Source organism: Ambystoma mexicanum, chromosome 8 (genome assembly GCF_040938575.1).
Source record: "Ambystoma mexicanum isolate Mex_15411 chromosome 8, UKY_AmexF1_1, whole genome shotgun sequence".
Classification (NCBI taxonomy): domain Eukaryota; kingdom Metazoa; phylum Chordata; class Amphibia; order Caudata; family Ambystomatidae; genus Ambystoma; species Ambystoma mexicanum.
In genome coordinates this window covers 1107577801-1107593622 of record NC_090929.1, presented here as the reverse complement: position 1 = coordinate 1107593622, position 15822 = coordinate 1107577801, and the positions used below count along the sequence as shown (strand labels likewise).

The window sequence follows — 15822 nt, the reverse complement described above, 5'->3', positions numbered from 1 at the left end:
TGGGGATGAAAGCAAAACTGTGGTCAAAAATTCAACTCACCACGCTACACTATTGCAGGCTAATGCAGGAAAATGGGAGAAAAAAGTGCAAGGAAAGAAAGCATGAGGAGGCAAAGTGAGTGCAGAAGAAACTGTCAAAATATGCCATGGAAGGGGCAGTGTTCACAAGTACGGGAGGACAAAATGCACCACAAATGCAGTACGCACTGCTGCCCGCAGGAGGGGGTGTCATGGGCGGGGGGATGCCCAGCACGGGTTCGGAGGAAGAGGGGGGGCACCTACAATGTACAAGGCCCATAGGGTTCCTCTGGAGGGTACCGGAGGCAAATGAGGGAACCACCCCAGTGTTTGGTATGTGGACATATACGCCGCATCTCCAGAGTGTATAGGAGCAGAGGGGCGATGCAGCAGAATGGGGGAGTGCAATATCAAAAGCAAATGAGCAAGGACATTGAACCCAAAACACTTACTTCTGTTATTAATTACAACATGGTGACAATGATTGCTGATTGGCAAAGTTAATATACAAAAATCATTGATTATCAATTCACAGAATGTCACAGGTGTAAAGGATCCCAATCGGGCGTCACACACCAGACCAGGACTCTTGCCCTTAGCCTAGGATGTAGCGCTCAATTAGAATACTTTTTCTTTATTTTCTATGAGTTTGAATTGAGCTGGCACCCAACATGTCTCACACCCGCTTTTACAAATACCCCGAGTAACAATGGACCATGAACAAGGCCGGTTGGTGGGAATACAATATTTATTTATTTTAAAATCAAAGAAAAGCACATCATTTTAATATTGTGCAGCAATCACCAATGGGGTGATGGTTACAATGTAAACTAAGGAAATACACTTGGTTGACCTTCTACAAGAACATACCCAAAGCACAAATGAATAGGAGCACTTTTTCTATTCGAGAAGATAGCACCCAAGTTAACATTTCCCCCTGGAATGCTCCCTCAAACCCCAACTAATCGAATATTGAGTGGATAGAAAGGAGCCGCAAGGAGTCAGGGATTTTAAAACCCTTTGCAATTGCAGAAAATGACACTCGGAATTGGTAAATAATTAATTTGCGTGCAGTTGAATAAATGAGGTAAATATGATTTATCACAGTATCAGGGATGTAATATCACTAGCAACTACAAGGCGAGGTATCAACAAAGGGTATACAGTTCAAAAAGCAACTTAAAAGTAAAAACACAGTGCAGCCAAAATCACATGTTGAAAAGTTGCATTTTTTTCTTTTGCAGTTTTAAATGGCAAAACTTTTTTTTTTAAAACAACGTGTGAAATAGACAGAACCTGAATGCGGTTTTTAGGCTGGGGGTAGATGCACATCACAGGGATAATATGGAAGGGAAAGAGCGACTAACTGAATAATTGGATGAGATTTTCAATATGGAAGGAGATTCAGTTTTTCGAAAATAAAGCAGTTATAAGAGAAAATCGTTTGGGAAAGGAAAGGACAAGTTTCACTTAAACTAGATTTAATGGCTAGAAAAGAGAAATGCCACCCATGAATAGAAAAGTTAAGCTGCAGTTATAACCCTTCACGCAGTGTGCTTCTTTTCTTAGGGAGAATTAATTTATTTAAATCAAAATATTGCTAAGGACTTACAAGACAAAAGTGAGTGGAAGAATGGAGCTAATACTAAGAAATAGAGGACAGGATGCACAGAGAATTCGAAATGTTTTAAACAAGTTATCAGGTTATTGATGGGATTGCTTAGAGAGCAGAACAAAGACAAGGTATCAAGATGGGGTATGCTATGTGTTGCTATGGGATGGGGAAATACTCACAATCAGCGCTGGAGTTTGGAATTTGTGACAGCCAACCGGGTTTCTGGACTCAAGGCAATATCTGGTCACTGGTCACCGCGGGGCTCTCCTAGCAGAAAACAGCTGGGCCTGTCTGGTCACGGCACAGCGACATGCAGGTAGTGGGGCAAAAAGCAGGTCTGGTCACAGGATACTCCCAAAAGGGTACCACAGCTTTTCCCCCTAGTTATTGGGATTTTTTGTTGGGTTTCTGCATCAATGGTCCTGCCTGGATAGGGTGAGCTATGCTCTGGCCTGGCAGTAGAATCTGGAATCTTGCAGTATGACGGTGGAATATCTGGATACGCAGGCACTGGAAATTCAGGAAAGAGTCTCCCCCTTGTGAGCTTTTCCCCTTTATTTATAAGGCGGGTGACATCACAAGATTTATTGTTGGACAGAACTAAGCTAGACCTACACCTAAGAACCAAATAGGTCAGCCTATGTTGGTTGCCTCCTCAAGGAGGGGACTCAGTTTACAGGGTTGTGTTTTACGAGGTACAAAGCCATCCCACAGTCATTTTTGCCAAAAATCAATTTAGACATAAATCGCTCCTTTTTTGCAGTTGTGGCACTTTTGCAAATTACATAGGCAGATTGCATATTTCAGACAGAACATGTCCAACTCCCAAGTTTGTAGGACTTTGTTTCACCCTTCTAATAATTTTTCATACTTTTTAGTGGGAACCGCTTCACCCAAAATCCCACAACTTTAGGTATGTTTACATATCATCATAGAGCATATTTCCATTCATTTTTAATGTTCCACCATCTATACTTTCCCCATGATTCACATTTTCCTGGCGTTTCCGTCCCATACATGCTATGGACAGCCCCGATATCTTGTTTTAAAGACACAAAAATTACATTTAAATTGTAAACCTTTTACATTACTGCGTTGCCCGGTTATCGAAATAACAGCCTTAAAGTGTATTAATGAAAACAGTATTTTAAGCCAGATGGACGGGCCCTTTGTCCTCCAAATATGGTCATGTCTTTCCAGGCTACCACCAACTGTCAGTTTAGCCCAGGGCCGCCATGGAGGTTCTCGGTTTGAGTGAATGATCGGTGTCACTTCCAAAAGTAACATGTACGTGTCCCAGAATCTATTGTCTCAAGCTGGAGCACAGACACAAGTCTGACGAGGGTGTGAGATGCATCCTCTTGGTCCATTCAGAGCTTCCAGATGCTTAAGGTAACACGTAGGTTTCCCAGAAAACCATGTGGCTCCTTTTGGGGGAAGACCACTCCTGCTGCCAGCACACAATTGTACTTTGAAGCCATGCAGGAAACCTGTTTGGCTGCTTCCCCAGTACAGCCAATGCAATTATTTACTTATTTAGTTTTTCTGCGCTCAAAAGGCAAGGCTGTTAGAATAAAACATTATGTTATATTTTAACCAAACCCCCTTAAATTTCTAGGCAAGGACAGGGCCTTATCTAATATTACACTTTTAAAACAGATATCTTTCTTGTTTGCAAAAGCCCATTTTGACACATGGTGAATTCTGCTGGATTGTCCCTTTCAAATTCTGTATTCTCTACCCTCTGGATTAAAAACATTGTTTGCACCCCTAATCAGTTTCTCCTACATAGCAACCTGTTCAAGGCACAGGTCCGCCGAAATTGACATATGCACAGAGAGCTAGGGTTTCTTTTGAAGTGTTTATTTTTGACATTGTGTAGCATAAAAGCCAAGCATTTTTCCGTAAGGCTGGGAGTGAAGTTACTGGTGATTTCCCAGATCTTGCCTGACACAGCCTGTCATTCTGTGAGAAATGCGTTCTTTTGCTAAAGCACAACTGGCATATGGCTGGGCATAGTTGGGCCTCACTGGATCAGAACTGTATATTGTTTAACAGATGACAGGAGCATCAGGGTGCATCATTTTAAATGTAAAATATTTCCTTTAAGTGGAAATTCTGAGCTAGCAGCAAAGCAGTGCTGCTTTTGAATTCTCTTTGGTGCACATAAGAAAACCCACAGGCAGCCTTTCTGGGTGTGCTTCCTGTTCCATCTTGCCCAATAGGTTCTTGGCAAGACAGTGCAGCCATCGTTTTATACCTGCAAAATGCAGCTTTGATGCGAGGCAATGGTGCTCAAAGGAGCCACCGCAGCCATTTTGCTGGTAACTGCAGAAGTGCAGCTTTGTGATGGAGGGGAATTCTGCTGAGTGGGTAAATGTACTCCACACAGCAGGATACTAAACAAATTACATACAATATCTATACATGATACATTTAGTGTTCAGCCAAAGCCAATATTTTTGGATTGTGATTTAAAAGGAATACATTCTCTGGAATCCTATCAGGATTAACATGAGAGACAAATACAATACACAGTGCTTTTTAGCACTAATCTGTACAATGCGTCAATGGGACACAGACTTAAAGTCATATTGTCAACACAACTATGTTTTTTGCCTACAAGAGCTGGAATAGTATAGCTGCTGTTGGGTCGGCTTTCATCAGAACAGGGTAACTTTACAGTATGAAGCCTAATACTAATTAAAACACTAAAAGCAGCAAATCTAAGTAACTTGCAGACACCCAACTACAAGGTAAACATGGTCCTCAGCAACCATGTGAGTGCAGTGCTATTGTCAGTGCTTCCCCACAGAGGTGCTGGGTATGCAATTCACAGTAACTGGCAACACATTTTTTGGGACATTTTCGCCCCTTTTTAGGAGTGGAAATGTAAAAACAAAAGAAGCGCTCATTCTTTCTACATGCATGTTTTCATTTTGAATGCAGCAGTGCAAGGTGTTATGAAAGACCCCATGTTAGCATAGCACAGTCCTTTGTACTTTTCCCTGAGACGGACTAGGCTAGGCTAGGTGCAGGAAAAAGAACTGCAGAGGGGGCCACTCCCTGAAGTGAATCATTTTGGGAATAAGTGATGCAGGATGTTCCTGACCCCCCAGAGTCAACACAATGCCGGTGAACATGACACCCTAGAGGCGGCCTCGATAGTCACTGCTATTAGCAGCGACACTCCACCTGTAGAGGCTATTGGGGGGCTTCACATGGGGTGGAAGAGTTCAGGTGGTGTTCCAGGAAAGGGGGCAGGACATATTGGAGTTGTGGGCAGGGACCGGAAGTGTGTCTGGTAGGTGTAGGCCCTCAAGTCCTCTTTTAAAGTGACCCTTAGACGCAACCATACTTTTCGGTTCCTGGGGAATGGTAACATGCTTTTGGTTAAGTGTTGACAAAACTACCAGGGACGTATGTTTGGATGTATGTTGGTGCTGCCGAAGGGACAATTGTGGGCTGTCGCTGCTAAGGAACTTGCATATGCAGCTTAGGTGTTTCAAAAGGTGCATTTGTAAAATGCTTTAATTTCTTCCACTAATGAATGCACCAGTGGCAGAGAGAACATTGGTGGTCACTGGCAGATTATGCCCACGTTCTCAGTCACTTGATTGGACAGACGCGATCCCCGGGTGCTAATACTGCACAATACTTAATTCAGTGAAACTCTCAAGGCCCGATTCTGAGGAGCATGCACAAATAGAAAAGTGTTCCATGGAGGAGCAATTCGTTTCTTAAAAGCACCATATTCTGTTAAACTAAGAAGTGGCTGCTGGACAACAAAGCCTCAGCCCGACAAAACCCTTAACGAGCATCAATAATTCAGGACAGAGACTGCAAGGGCAGACTCCTTTGCAGGTTTAAAAAAAAAAGGGATAAAACACGTTTTTCCGTTAAAAGCTAGGTTTTCCTGGATGGTAACACCGCTTTTCAAATTTACTGAAGGCTCAACAACACTTTAATAAATAAGAAATGTTGGTGACTATTTAGAACTCCTCGTAGGGACGCTGGTGCATACGTCACAACGAAAGATTTTATGAGCTTTTGCATCTGGAAAGCACAACAGCTTGCCTCCAATCTTGCCACCCACCCCAGAATGGTGCTGCTGGAAACTGGAGTGGAAAATGTTGGCTTTCCGCTCCAGCTTTTGCCACAGCTCAGAATCGGGCCTGAACATCTCTGCGCAAAGAAAAGGTGGCATAATTCCATGGGGATTTTAAAATTCCAGTCCGTTTCGGTTTGCAAAAGTGGAAATTGATCATGGAGTCCCCCCCAGGGTGTTTAGCTGGGTAGTTATCCCAACCCTGTATAGTTCTTTGTGGCTAATTCTTATCCTGTTTTGCAGAGTAGTTCCAATAGGAACAGAATGTAAGCGGTTACAACATACAAATATAGCCCACATTTGTATTTATTTTTTTATTTCACGTTGAGCTGTTAGAGTGGTGCCATTAAGGCAGTTTTGGAAATTAATGTAGTCAATAATGGCTTTTTAAGCACAACCGGACAGTATAAAATAGTCAAAACCATCACCTGCACAATAAAGTAATGAAACGTGTCGATATTGACATGCAAAACCGCCCCAGTCGTACCACAAGCACTATGGCATTGCGATATTGTTGCACAGGCCCTCCTGAGAATATATTTTTCAAGCTTTGTTCTCCGATGTCGCCTTCTTGCTGTCTTCAAGTATAACCTGAATATATATATATGTATATAGTCAAGACCTTAAAGTACTGGTTTGGGGGTCAAAATTGGGGGTCTTCCTTCACCCTGTATGGGATGTTTTCTACCCTTGTTATTCATTGGCTATTTTTGTGTTTACATCCTTGATCCTAATGGTGTAGGCCTGTCCGGATAGGCTGCCTCTCTTCTCGATTGCTTAGGGCTTGGAAAACTGAATTGGTTTTTTATTTAGATTCAGAGTTCATTCTAGTCAATGTCAAATGTCGCTTTTCTTTCAGCTTCTCCATGCTTTCTTCCAGAGTTGGTTAGTTTATTAGTTTGCATTAGTTAATTTCCTTCTAATTTCGGCTCGATTCCTGCTCACGGATTTTGAAACGCTTACATACTAATTTGTATGCAGAGGTAAGCAACATATTTGCAACTGAAGTGACATCCACATATTCTCTTCCATATTCCGTGCACCTGCTGGATCAGAAGTTTGTGAATTCTGCTCAATTGTTTCACCAGGCAGTTGGGGGCAGAGACTAACCAATGTGTTCTGGGCACCTGATTGTCTAGAACTGAGCCATCCTTGCCCATCAAGGCCAGCCATTCGGCCCAATTAAAGATGGTTATGATCTAGGAGCGTTGCAAGAAGATTACTGCACTATTAAGCATAAATGAGGGCCTGCCCATTAGCCACCATTAAACTCCATGGTATGGTAGACCAGTGTTTTCACCCAGACATTAATATGGGTTTTAAGATGGCTCTCTGCTTCTTGCTCTTGTTTTCTGTGCAAGAATCCACCCTTTCTTATACCGTGTGTAGTAAACTCTTATAAATATGACAGGAGGCTGTAGGGTAGCTTGATGTCCTTTATTAACTGGGCGACATCTGCTGCAAACATATGCTCATAAATGTGCCAAAACAACCAGGCAACGTGCCTGTTAACAGCTGGGGGGCTAGGGTGCCTGGTGGTGCAGGCCCCAAGCCCAAATCTCGGAGGAGCCGTCAGGACACGTCCTGATGCGTCCTCTGCCGCTCCCGTAATGCGTGCGGCGCGCGCGGGGGCGGTCTTGGTGCGGCCGCGAGATCTCGCGAGAGTGGGGCTCTCGCGATATCTCTACACACCTCCCCTGGGTAATGCAAAGGAAGTTCATTGCAAGACATAGTCTTTGTATCTCACCGGTCTTCTGTGCTCTCTACTGGGTCGGCCACCTTCTCCGGTGTGAACTTCCGTCTGCTCCTGTTCTGGTTCAGACCTAGGTATTTCCGGTTCCATCTCTGTTTCTTTCCTCTCTCTGTCGTCCCTCTCTGGCTCGCGTTCTTCCCTTCGCTCATAGTCTAATCCTCCTTCCGCATGTGATCTCTCCGGGGTCCTCGCTCTTTCTTGTCTCTTCTGATAAAGGGCTACTCTTTCCAGATTCCACCTGCGCCCATCTTCGGTGCGAACATGGTTGGTTCCCCTGTGACTCACTTTGATGGGTCTGCTGAACCGCGAGCCTGTGATTTGATCTTTTTTTGGCAGTCTTATTTTGACCCAATCTCCCCTTCCCATGTCTGATGCTTGGTTCTTCTTCTTCGGTCACTCCATGTTTTCATGCGTGCCTTGCTGTTTTCAATTCTCCACACCACCTCTGACATGTCCACTGCTTCATCCTCTCTTACTTTGGACAGCCATGGAGGTATGAGCGTGGAGGCTGCACTCCTCCCTCTCAACATTCGAAACGGGGATATTTGCGTGATCCTGTTGGGAGTGAGCCTGTGGGCCACTATGGCCTCCTTGGTTGTTTTCAGTGGGTCCATTCCAGAGGCTGTGGCTAGTTGAATGGCCCCTTTAATGAACCTGTTGGCCCTCTCCACGAGCCCATTGGCTTGGGGTTGATACAAAGCCGCTTTCTTTTGGCCTATGTGGTGCTTTCTCAGGAATTGTTCCATGTCCCGTGATATAAGTTGTACCCCATTGTCCGTCACTACCTCCTTGGGGAGGCCTTCCCTTTGAAAAATTTCAGTGAGGACTTAGATTACTGTCGCGGTGGTGATGTTCGGGACGAACTCCGCCTCGACCCACTTGGATAGGTAATCTACCAGCACTATGCCGTACCGATGTTCTGGCGCCATCGCCTCCAGGGGTCCTATAAAGTCTAAGCCCACTTTTGACCACACCGCTTCTGGTACTTCTGTGGGAATTAGGGGTGCCTGTCTGACTTTTAATCTTTTGTCGCTATTGAGGCACTCATGACACCGCTCTATCATGGTGCGAATCTCTTGGTCCATGGAAGGCCACCAGTAGGCCTCTCTGACTCTGCGGCGGGTCATCGTGTTTCCCAGGTGACCCGCATGGGCTCTGCAGAGAATGGTTCTCCTCGTGCCTACGGGTGGGATTATCTGGTCCGTTTTCATTATTATTCCGTCCGTTTCAGATATCTCCTCGGCCACCTTCCAATAGGGTCTCATGCCTTCTGGCATTGCTTTTTCATCGGGCCACCCTTCCTTGATCCAGTCTCGGATTTTTGCCATGGTCGGGTCTTTTCCGTCTTCTTCCAACCAGTGTTTTTCACTGAGTTCCAGGTAATCAGGTGCTTTTATATCAGTGATGGATGCCACGATGCACTCCCCTTGTAGAAACGTGGTGGCCTTGTCTTTGCCCTCTGGCAGTCTCGGCATGCAGTCTGCCTGCGAGTTCTTCCATCCTGAGATGTGCTGCACTTCAAACGTGTACTCCTGCAGTTTTGCTGCAATGCGTGCCAATCTGGGTGTAGACACTTTTGTGCCTCCCGGGCTGAGCATGTGGATGAGGGGTTTATGGTCTGTCACCAATTTGAATTTCGTGCCCCACACATGTTCTGAAATGTTCTACCGCCCATGCACATGCCAACATTTCCTTTTCTATGGTGGAGTAGTTCTGTTCCGCCGAGGACAAAGCCTTCGAGGCAAAGGCTACCACATGTTCCGTGTCTCCTTTCTTCTGCGTTAGAACGGCTCCTAGTCCATACGCACTGGCATCCGTGGTGATGACTGTCTCCCACTCTGGGTTAAATGGCTGTAAACACGGCGCTTCCATGATGTGCCGTTTTATACTTTCGACTGCCTTCTTTTGGGGTTCTTGCCACAAGAATTCCGAACCTTTTTTGAGGAGGTCACGGAGTGGTGCCGAGGTTTCTGAGAACTTGGGGATAAATTTGGCATAATACTCTGCCAGTCCGAGAAATGATCTTACTTCATCTTTGCTGGTGGGTTCCGGTGCTTTAATTATGGCATGCATCAAGTTTTGTTTGGGACTAATCCCTTTTTCTGAGATTTTGTACCCCAAGTACTCGACTTCTTTCGCTTTGAATATGCATTTTTCATGGCGTAGTCTCACGCCTGCTTCTTGCAGCTTGGTCAGGACAGTTCTCAGTGTGGCATTGTGTGTCTGTTCATCCCCTGCGTACACGAGGATGTCATCCTGAAAATAGGCAACATTTCTGACCTTCCGTAGCAGGACGTCCATCATGCGTTGGAAAGCTGATGCCGCTGACGATAAGCCGAATGGCATCTTGGTGAACTGATAGGTGCCAAACGGTGTGATGAATGCTGTGAGAGGTTTCGACTCTTCGTGCAATTGTATTTGGTGGTATGCGTTTCTCATATCCAATTTTGAGAATATTCTGGCTTCTTTCATCAACAGAATGAGTTCGCTTATGCTCGGTAGTGGGTAGTTGTCGGTGATGACTTCTAAGTTTAAACTGCGAAGGTCAATGCACACTCTCAGCTCTTGTGAGTTGGGCTTCTTTATGAGTACGACCGGGCTAAGCCATTCCGACGATTCAATTTCTTCAATGACTCCCTCCACTCTCATTTTGTCCAATTGATTCCTGAGCGTGTCTCTTGCGGTTGCTGGTACTGGCCTCACTCGATGCTTGACTGAGACGGCACTCTTCTTGAGCATTATTTTATGGACAAAGCCCTTGATGTGTCCCGGCTCCTCCGAGAAAAGTTTTGGATAGTCACTCTTGTCAATGGGCCCGCTCCTCGCGCCGACAGACAGTACCTGGTCTTCTGTGCTGGGGTCCAGTTTGATTTGCAGCTTGTCTTGGTCGTCCCATCCCAGCACTGCTGGGCCTTCATGACTGAAGTAGACTCTGGTGATGGTTTCTCTTCCCTTAAACTCCACTTTTCCATTGATATATCCCAGTAGTTCGACTGACGCCCCGCCGAAAACTGTGGGTTTGTGTCGTGTAGTGAGAACTTGGACCTTTTCTTTTCCCACCATTTCTTTGTAGGTTTGTAGGGGTATGATGGTGAGGTCCGACCCGGAGTCCGCAATGACTTTTGTTTCTGGGCCGTCGATTTTGATTATACAATGGGGCTTTTCTCTTCTCGCCCTTGTGCTGTTTACCATAATGACGGTGAGTCTCCCCCTCCTCTTCGGAGGACGATTCTCTCTCGATGTTGCGATCTGTGTTTACGCTGGTAACTTTCTTGTTCCTCCATCGACACACAATCGAAAAATGGCCAATGCGTTTGCAGATGGAGCACTCTTTATCTCTGGCTGGGCACTCCCTGTCGAACGCCAGGTGTTTCGTGCTGGTGCACCTGTGGCATTTCAGGGGTTCTTTCTTGCCCCCTCTCCCCTCTCTCGGGTCCGGTGCCTGTCTTTCCTTTCTCGAGTGAAATGCAACCGCTTGAATTTCGGTGGAACTCTGAGCTCCTGTGAGTTCTCTTCGTCTTCCCGCTGTTTCTTCGACTGCTCTGCCAATTTCAATCGCTTTCTATAGCTGTAACTCTTTCTCCACTATGAATTTGTCTTGAACTTTCCTGCTGTTTGCGTGGACAACCAACATATCGCAGATGAGGCTCTCAGCATTGTTGCCAAAACTGCACAGCGCCGCCAGTTCCCGCAGCTTGGTGACGTAATCGTCAACGGGTTCTGAGATTTCTTGTTTGCGGCTGTAAAAACGTATTCTGTGCAACACTGTGTTTTCTTTGCTGGCAAATCTCTTTACGATTCTCCTTAAAGACATCATCGTTGTCACCCGCCACCGGAATTGGGGTGAGACTCTCAAACACCCTCTGCCCTTCCACTCCCAGGGCATTAAGTAACATACATAGCCCTGCGCCGTGCCGCTGAAAATCCTGCCCCTCCCAGTGCCTCCACATACATCGTGAATAAGGGTTGCCATTGCGGCCACGGGATGGCAGGTCTACTTGGAGGTTGCAGGAAGGGCGGTGGTGGCGTCGCTCCTTGCATGTTCTCACGTGGGTTGTAGTGGTGATCCTCGTCGCCAATTTAAGTAGTAAACTCTTATAAAGATGACAGGAGGCTGTAGGGTAGCTTGATGTCCTTTATTAACTGGGCGACATCTGCTGCAAACATATGCTCATAAACGTGCCAAAACAGCCAGGCAACGTGCCTGTTAACAGCTGCAGGGCTGGGGGGCTGGGCTGCCTGGTGGTGCAGACCCCAAGCCCAAATCTCGGAGGAGCCGTTAGGACATGTCCTGATGCGTCCTCTGCCGCTCCCGTAATGCGCGCGCCGTGCGCGGGGGCGGGCTTGGTGCGGCCGCGAGATCTTGCGAGAGTGGGGCTCTCGCGATATCTCTACACCGTGCTACAATGTAATATCTATCAGTGGCATATATGCGTCACCTTTGAATGTAACCATCACAGCATTTGTGTCTTGGCGCTAGACTGTCAGTGTGCCCTTGATTCAGCAATTGCCACGTAACGCAGCTCCACGTTTTCCTAGAACTCTTTTGAAGTGTAATCATTCCATGGTATGCTTTTTGGACAACATTGCTTGCTACTGTAGTTTAACAACATGAAAAAGAAGGTCCCTAGGCCACACACCCTCCTACCCCCACTTTGAGACTTTGCGATCAGAGTGCCACTGTTTCCTCCCTTGGTTGCTTGTAGATCCCCTTGCTGACAAATTGCCCACCTTTCCCCTCCCCTGTTAGCTCCCCGGTCCCTTGTTTCGCTGCTCCCCTCGCCATGTTCTTCCCCCTATGGTTGTAAAGTGCTCCGTTGCTTCTCAAAGCTAGGTCTGCACTCAATAAATACCCTAATATTAATAATAAGACCCCATGCTGGAGAGGAATTGCCTATTTCCCTGAGCTGATGGATCACCAAAATGAATAGCTTCTGCATAGGTTGGCATGACCAAATATAAGAGTCTGGCATATGTTAAAAAGAATCTGGGTAAAGGCTGTCTAAGGAAGAGGCTTTGCTGAATATAACAGAGTACTAGATTTGTTGGTCCAGACTGTATGTAATATGCCTTATGTTTATATTTTCATGCTGTTCTCCTCAAAATGTAAATGACAAATAAAAAGAATAGGATTTAGAGTCCCGTTCCCCCCCACCACCCTCCTATCCATTTGGCACATACAAATATAGATCTATAAAAACGTGAGTGGATTGCAAATATCTTTGCAAGTAATCATAATATCTGCCTAAAACTGGAGGAACACTACAACAAGCTTGTGACTATAGAAAAGGGCCACAGAGGAATCAATTTCTCCAATAACACATCTTATTCCACACAGCTTCTTACCTGCATAGGAGGATATTTCCATGTCAACATTGTCTGTGCCCTGAGAATCAGCGTCGTCCCGGTCACAGTTGACAAGCAGGATGGCGCCATGCCCGTAGGGACCCCATGTCCAGGATGCCTGAAGAAGCAGAACAGTACATCAATTGTAGACAACCTCTCTAAAAGGAAAATACGGTCTACTCTTGCTATCCAAAAAAAGGAGTAGTAATGGTTGCAATGTTAATAGAATTGGAAATGTTCCTGGTCAGACTAATGGATGAGGATTAAAGCTCTAACTAGACATAGAGGAACAGACAGAATAGATAACCCAGGTACTCCTGATCAGCCATTGGTTAATATGATTTGGTAACGTTGAGTTATAGTTGGTTGGATCCAGTCACAGCTACAACATGTTAGTGTTTTATGTACTCAATTTAAGCTAAAACTAATTTAAATATAGTCAAAAGGCCAACCCAAATTTGGGGGACTAAGGGATAGGGTCCTGTCCGGGAAATCTGGTGCGCCATTTATGGCACAGCAGCCAACCCACACCACCTCATTAACTGTGTCTTCAATTGCATACGACAAGGTCGAGGTTCAAAACATATCCTCAACTAAAACTCATTATTGGTAGGAGACACTATATTATTCTTTCCAAACCCATTTCCCTTTTCTCTAAATGTCACATCTCCGATCCCCATATTGGGTCAATCTTAAGTGAACAGTTGTCCCTGAAAGATTTCTCCAGATATTCCGTAACCCCTTGTGTTGACAATGTAAACAAAAGGACTGGCACTGCCTTACCTTGCTTGTATTTTTTATGTCCACAGTTCCATCTCGACTTGTGTCCACATGCAGAGAGAGGGCTGTGCAATGAAAAAGAGGAGGAAGATATTGGAAGTACACACATGCAGTCAGTGAAAGAAATAGCATCTCACTAACAGGAAACCTCTTGTCCCAACGCATACATTTCTGGGGATATTGAAAAAGTTCTACAGCCAGCCCAGAGGCAGACAGGATGCAGAGAGAAGTCGGATGATATTGCGTAATAGGTCTGTGCCCCTGAAAAGCTGTTAATACTAAAGCAGAGTAGGTTGCATGTCAGGCCTAGCCAGTAGATAAATCCCCAACCCTTCAACATGACGTTCCCTTAAATATATGTTTATTTTTTTAATTTGAAATTTCATGGCAACAGATATTTTTAAATGTATGTAATATGATAAAGACCTTGCATTTTATTAACAACCATAATGGCTGCTCAAAACATCCAAAAATACATGCACAGAAATATGGATCTCCTGTTCAGGTAGTTGAGGCTGGATGGATTTTGCCACTCTGCTAGTGCAACTGGGATGTCTCCTCCAGATAGTGGAAGCCAGGACCCTCTTTTATGCAAAGAGTCCCAGTACTCAGGCATTTGAGGCATTGGCTTCTCCTCTAGGTAGAAGATTGAGACCCATCCTTCATGATGCCCTACCAGCCGCAATAAAGTGGGTTTTGTCATAAACCTACCTATGCTGGTGAGGTACAGCCGAGCACTGCCCAGAAGAACCTTCCCATTCCCTCCGTAGTACACAACCTTCACCTGTGAGGGAATACAGAGATCGATTAGCAGACTGACCTTCCTTACATACTTCTAGCATGGGTCTTACAAGCTTCTTCTCCAAGGGACATGTGACCCGTGCCCAGGACTACCCTCCCTCCTCTTCATGAGTCGTCAGTGCCACCAATTCGCTTTCACCATAGAAAAGAAAGATTTGTACATTGTGTGTGGGATTACTGGTATAAAGGAGCAGCTTGGACAAAATGGGTATTTGCTGATGTTTCCACTGGCCAGTGACTCAGTAACGTCAATGGTAGTCCCTACTTCCCTCACCTATACCTTCCTTCCCTGCTCGGCCTGAGTATGTCTGCCTCCAACACAGCCATAAAACCCTTTGAGAGGTAAGCCAGATGACATTACAGAAAAATGCAACATTTACCTCATTAAAACAAAATCAACAAGTGTAACATTAATAAAAATAACTTCAAAGAATAATTGAAGAAGATTCTGATACCCCAAAATAAATGTCATTACCACATATACCACTGTAATTATTCACACATTTATTTTTGTTTTTTTGGGCAAATTTCTGTGGAGCTTGGGCCACAAAATTGATGAAACTATTGTTACAGAAGAGAGGGAATGGCGGTTCTGCACTGAGAATATCTGGTTGGCATAGCAATGGGCAATGTCATGGCATTGTTAGGGGTTTGAGGGCAGAGACATGTCCACCAAACTACGGGGTGAAAAGTGCACAAGAGAAAGGAATCCTGCAGCCAAGAAAGTATTCAATAACTGAAGACAGGAAACAAACGCAGTCAACAGAAACGGGAAGCAAGTACAAGTAAGACAAACACGTTAGGTTCTCACTTGGGGTGCACGCAGAATGGGGGAAGAGTTGCCCACAGAGTCAGGGGAAACTCTAGCCTTCTGAACCAGTTACTATTACAGGGCCCCACTCTGAATTATCACGGAAATGTGCAACAGGAGTTGGGTTTCTTTGTCTGGACTCTCAGAGACAAACAAGGAAACAACGCTCACAAGACTGAAGCCTGTACAAGTCCAGCTGGAACTGAACAGTGACTGCCTCCTGAAACAGGAACCAGCACACTTAACAATATGGCACGAGGGACAATATTGAAACGTGACAAAGGAAAGAGGCAGAGATTGCCTGCTGGGAATCCCAGCAGCCAAACTTTGTACAAAGAAAGTACACACGTACAAGTGAGGACAAGAACCATAACATAAATATCCAGGGAAGGAACAGGAAGTCAAAGTGAGCAAGTTTTAAGACAGAGAATGGAAAGGAGCATAAGCAAGAAGACCGGAATCTAAGCACAAGTGTGCAGGAGACTGGAACTGCAGACTGGACACTAAAGATCTGAATCAAGAACAGTGGACTGAACTATAGACCAGGAACAAGAAAACTCAGGGCTGAAAATCTGGACTAGGATAACAAG

General features: G+C 45.2%; 1 protein-coding gene across 2 annotated transcripts in view; it reads right to left on the bottom strand.

The window, feature by feature from the left end:
• LOC138472788 (protein-arginine deiminase type-1-like) overlaps nt 1-15822 on the bottom strand; it is a 432575-nt gene that overhangs the window by 333635 nt on the left and 83118 nt on the right. For both annotated transcript variants that reach the window (XM_069611134.1, XM_069611135.1), the window contains exons 3-5: nt 14332-14404; nt 13624-13685; nt 12841-12958 (exon numbers count right to left, since the gene is read on the bottom strand). In XM_069611134.1, coding sequence (XP_069467235.1) covers nt 12841-12958; nt 13624-13685; nt 14332-14404 — 253 coding nt within the window. The remainder of the gene's footprint in view (nt 1-12840; nt 12959-13623; nt 13686-14331; nt 14405-15822) is intronic.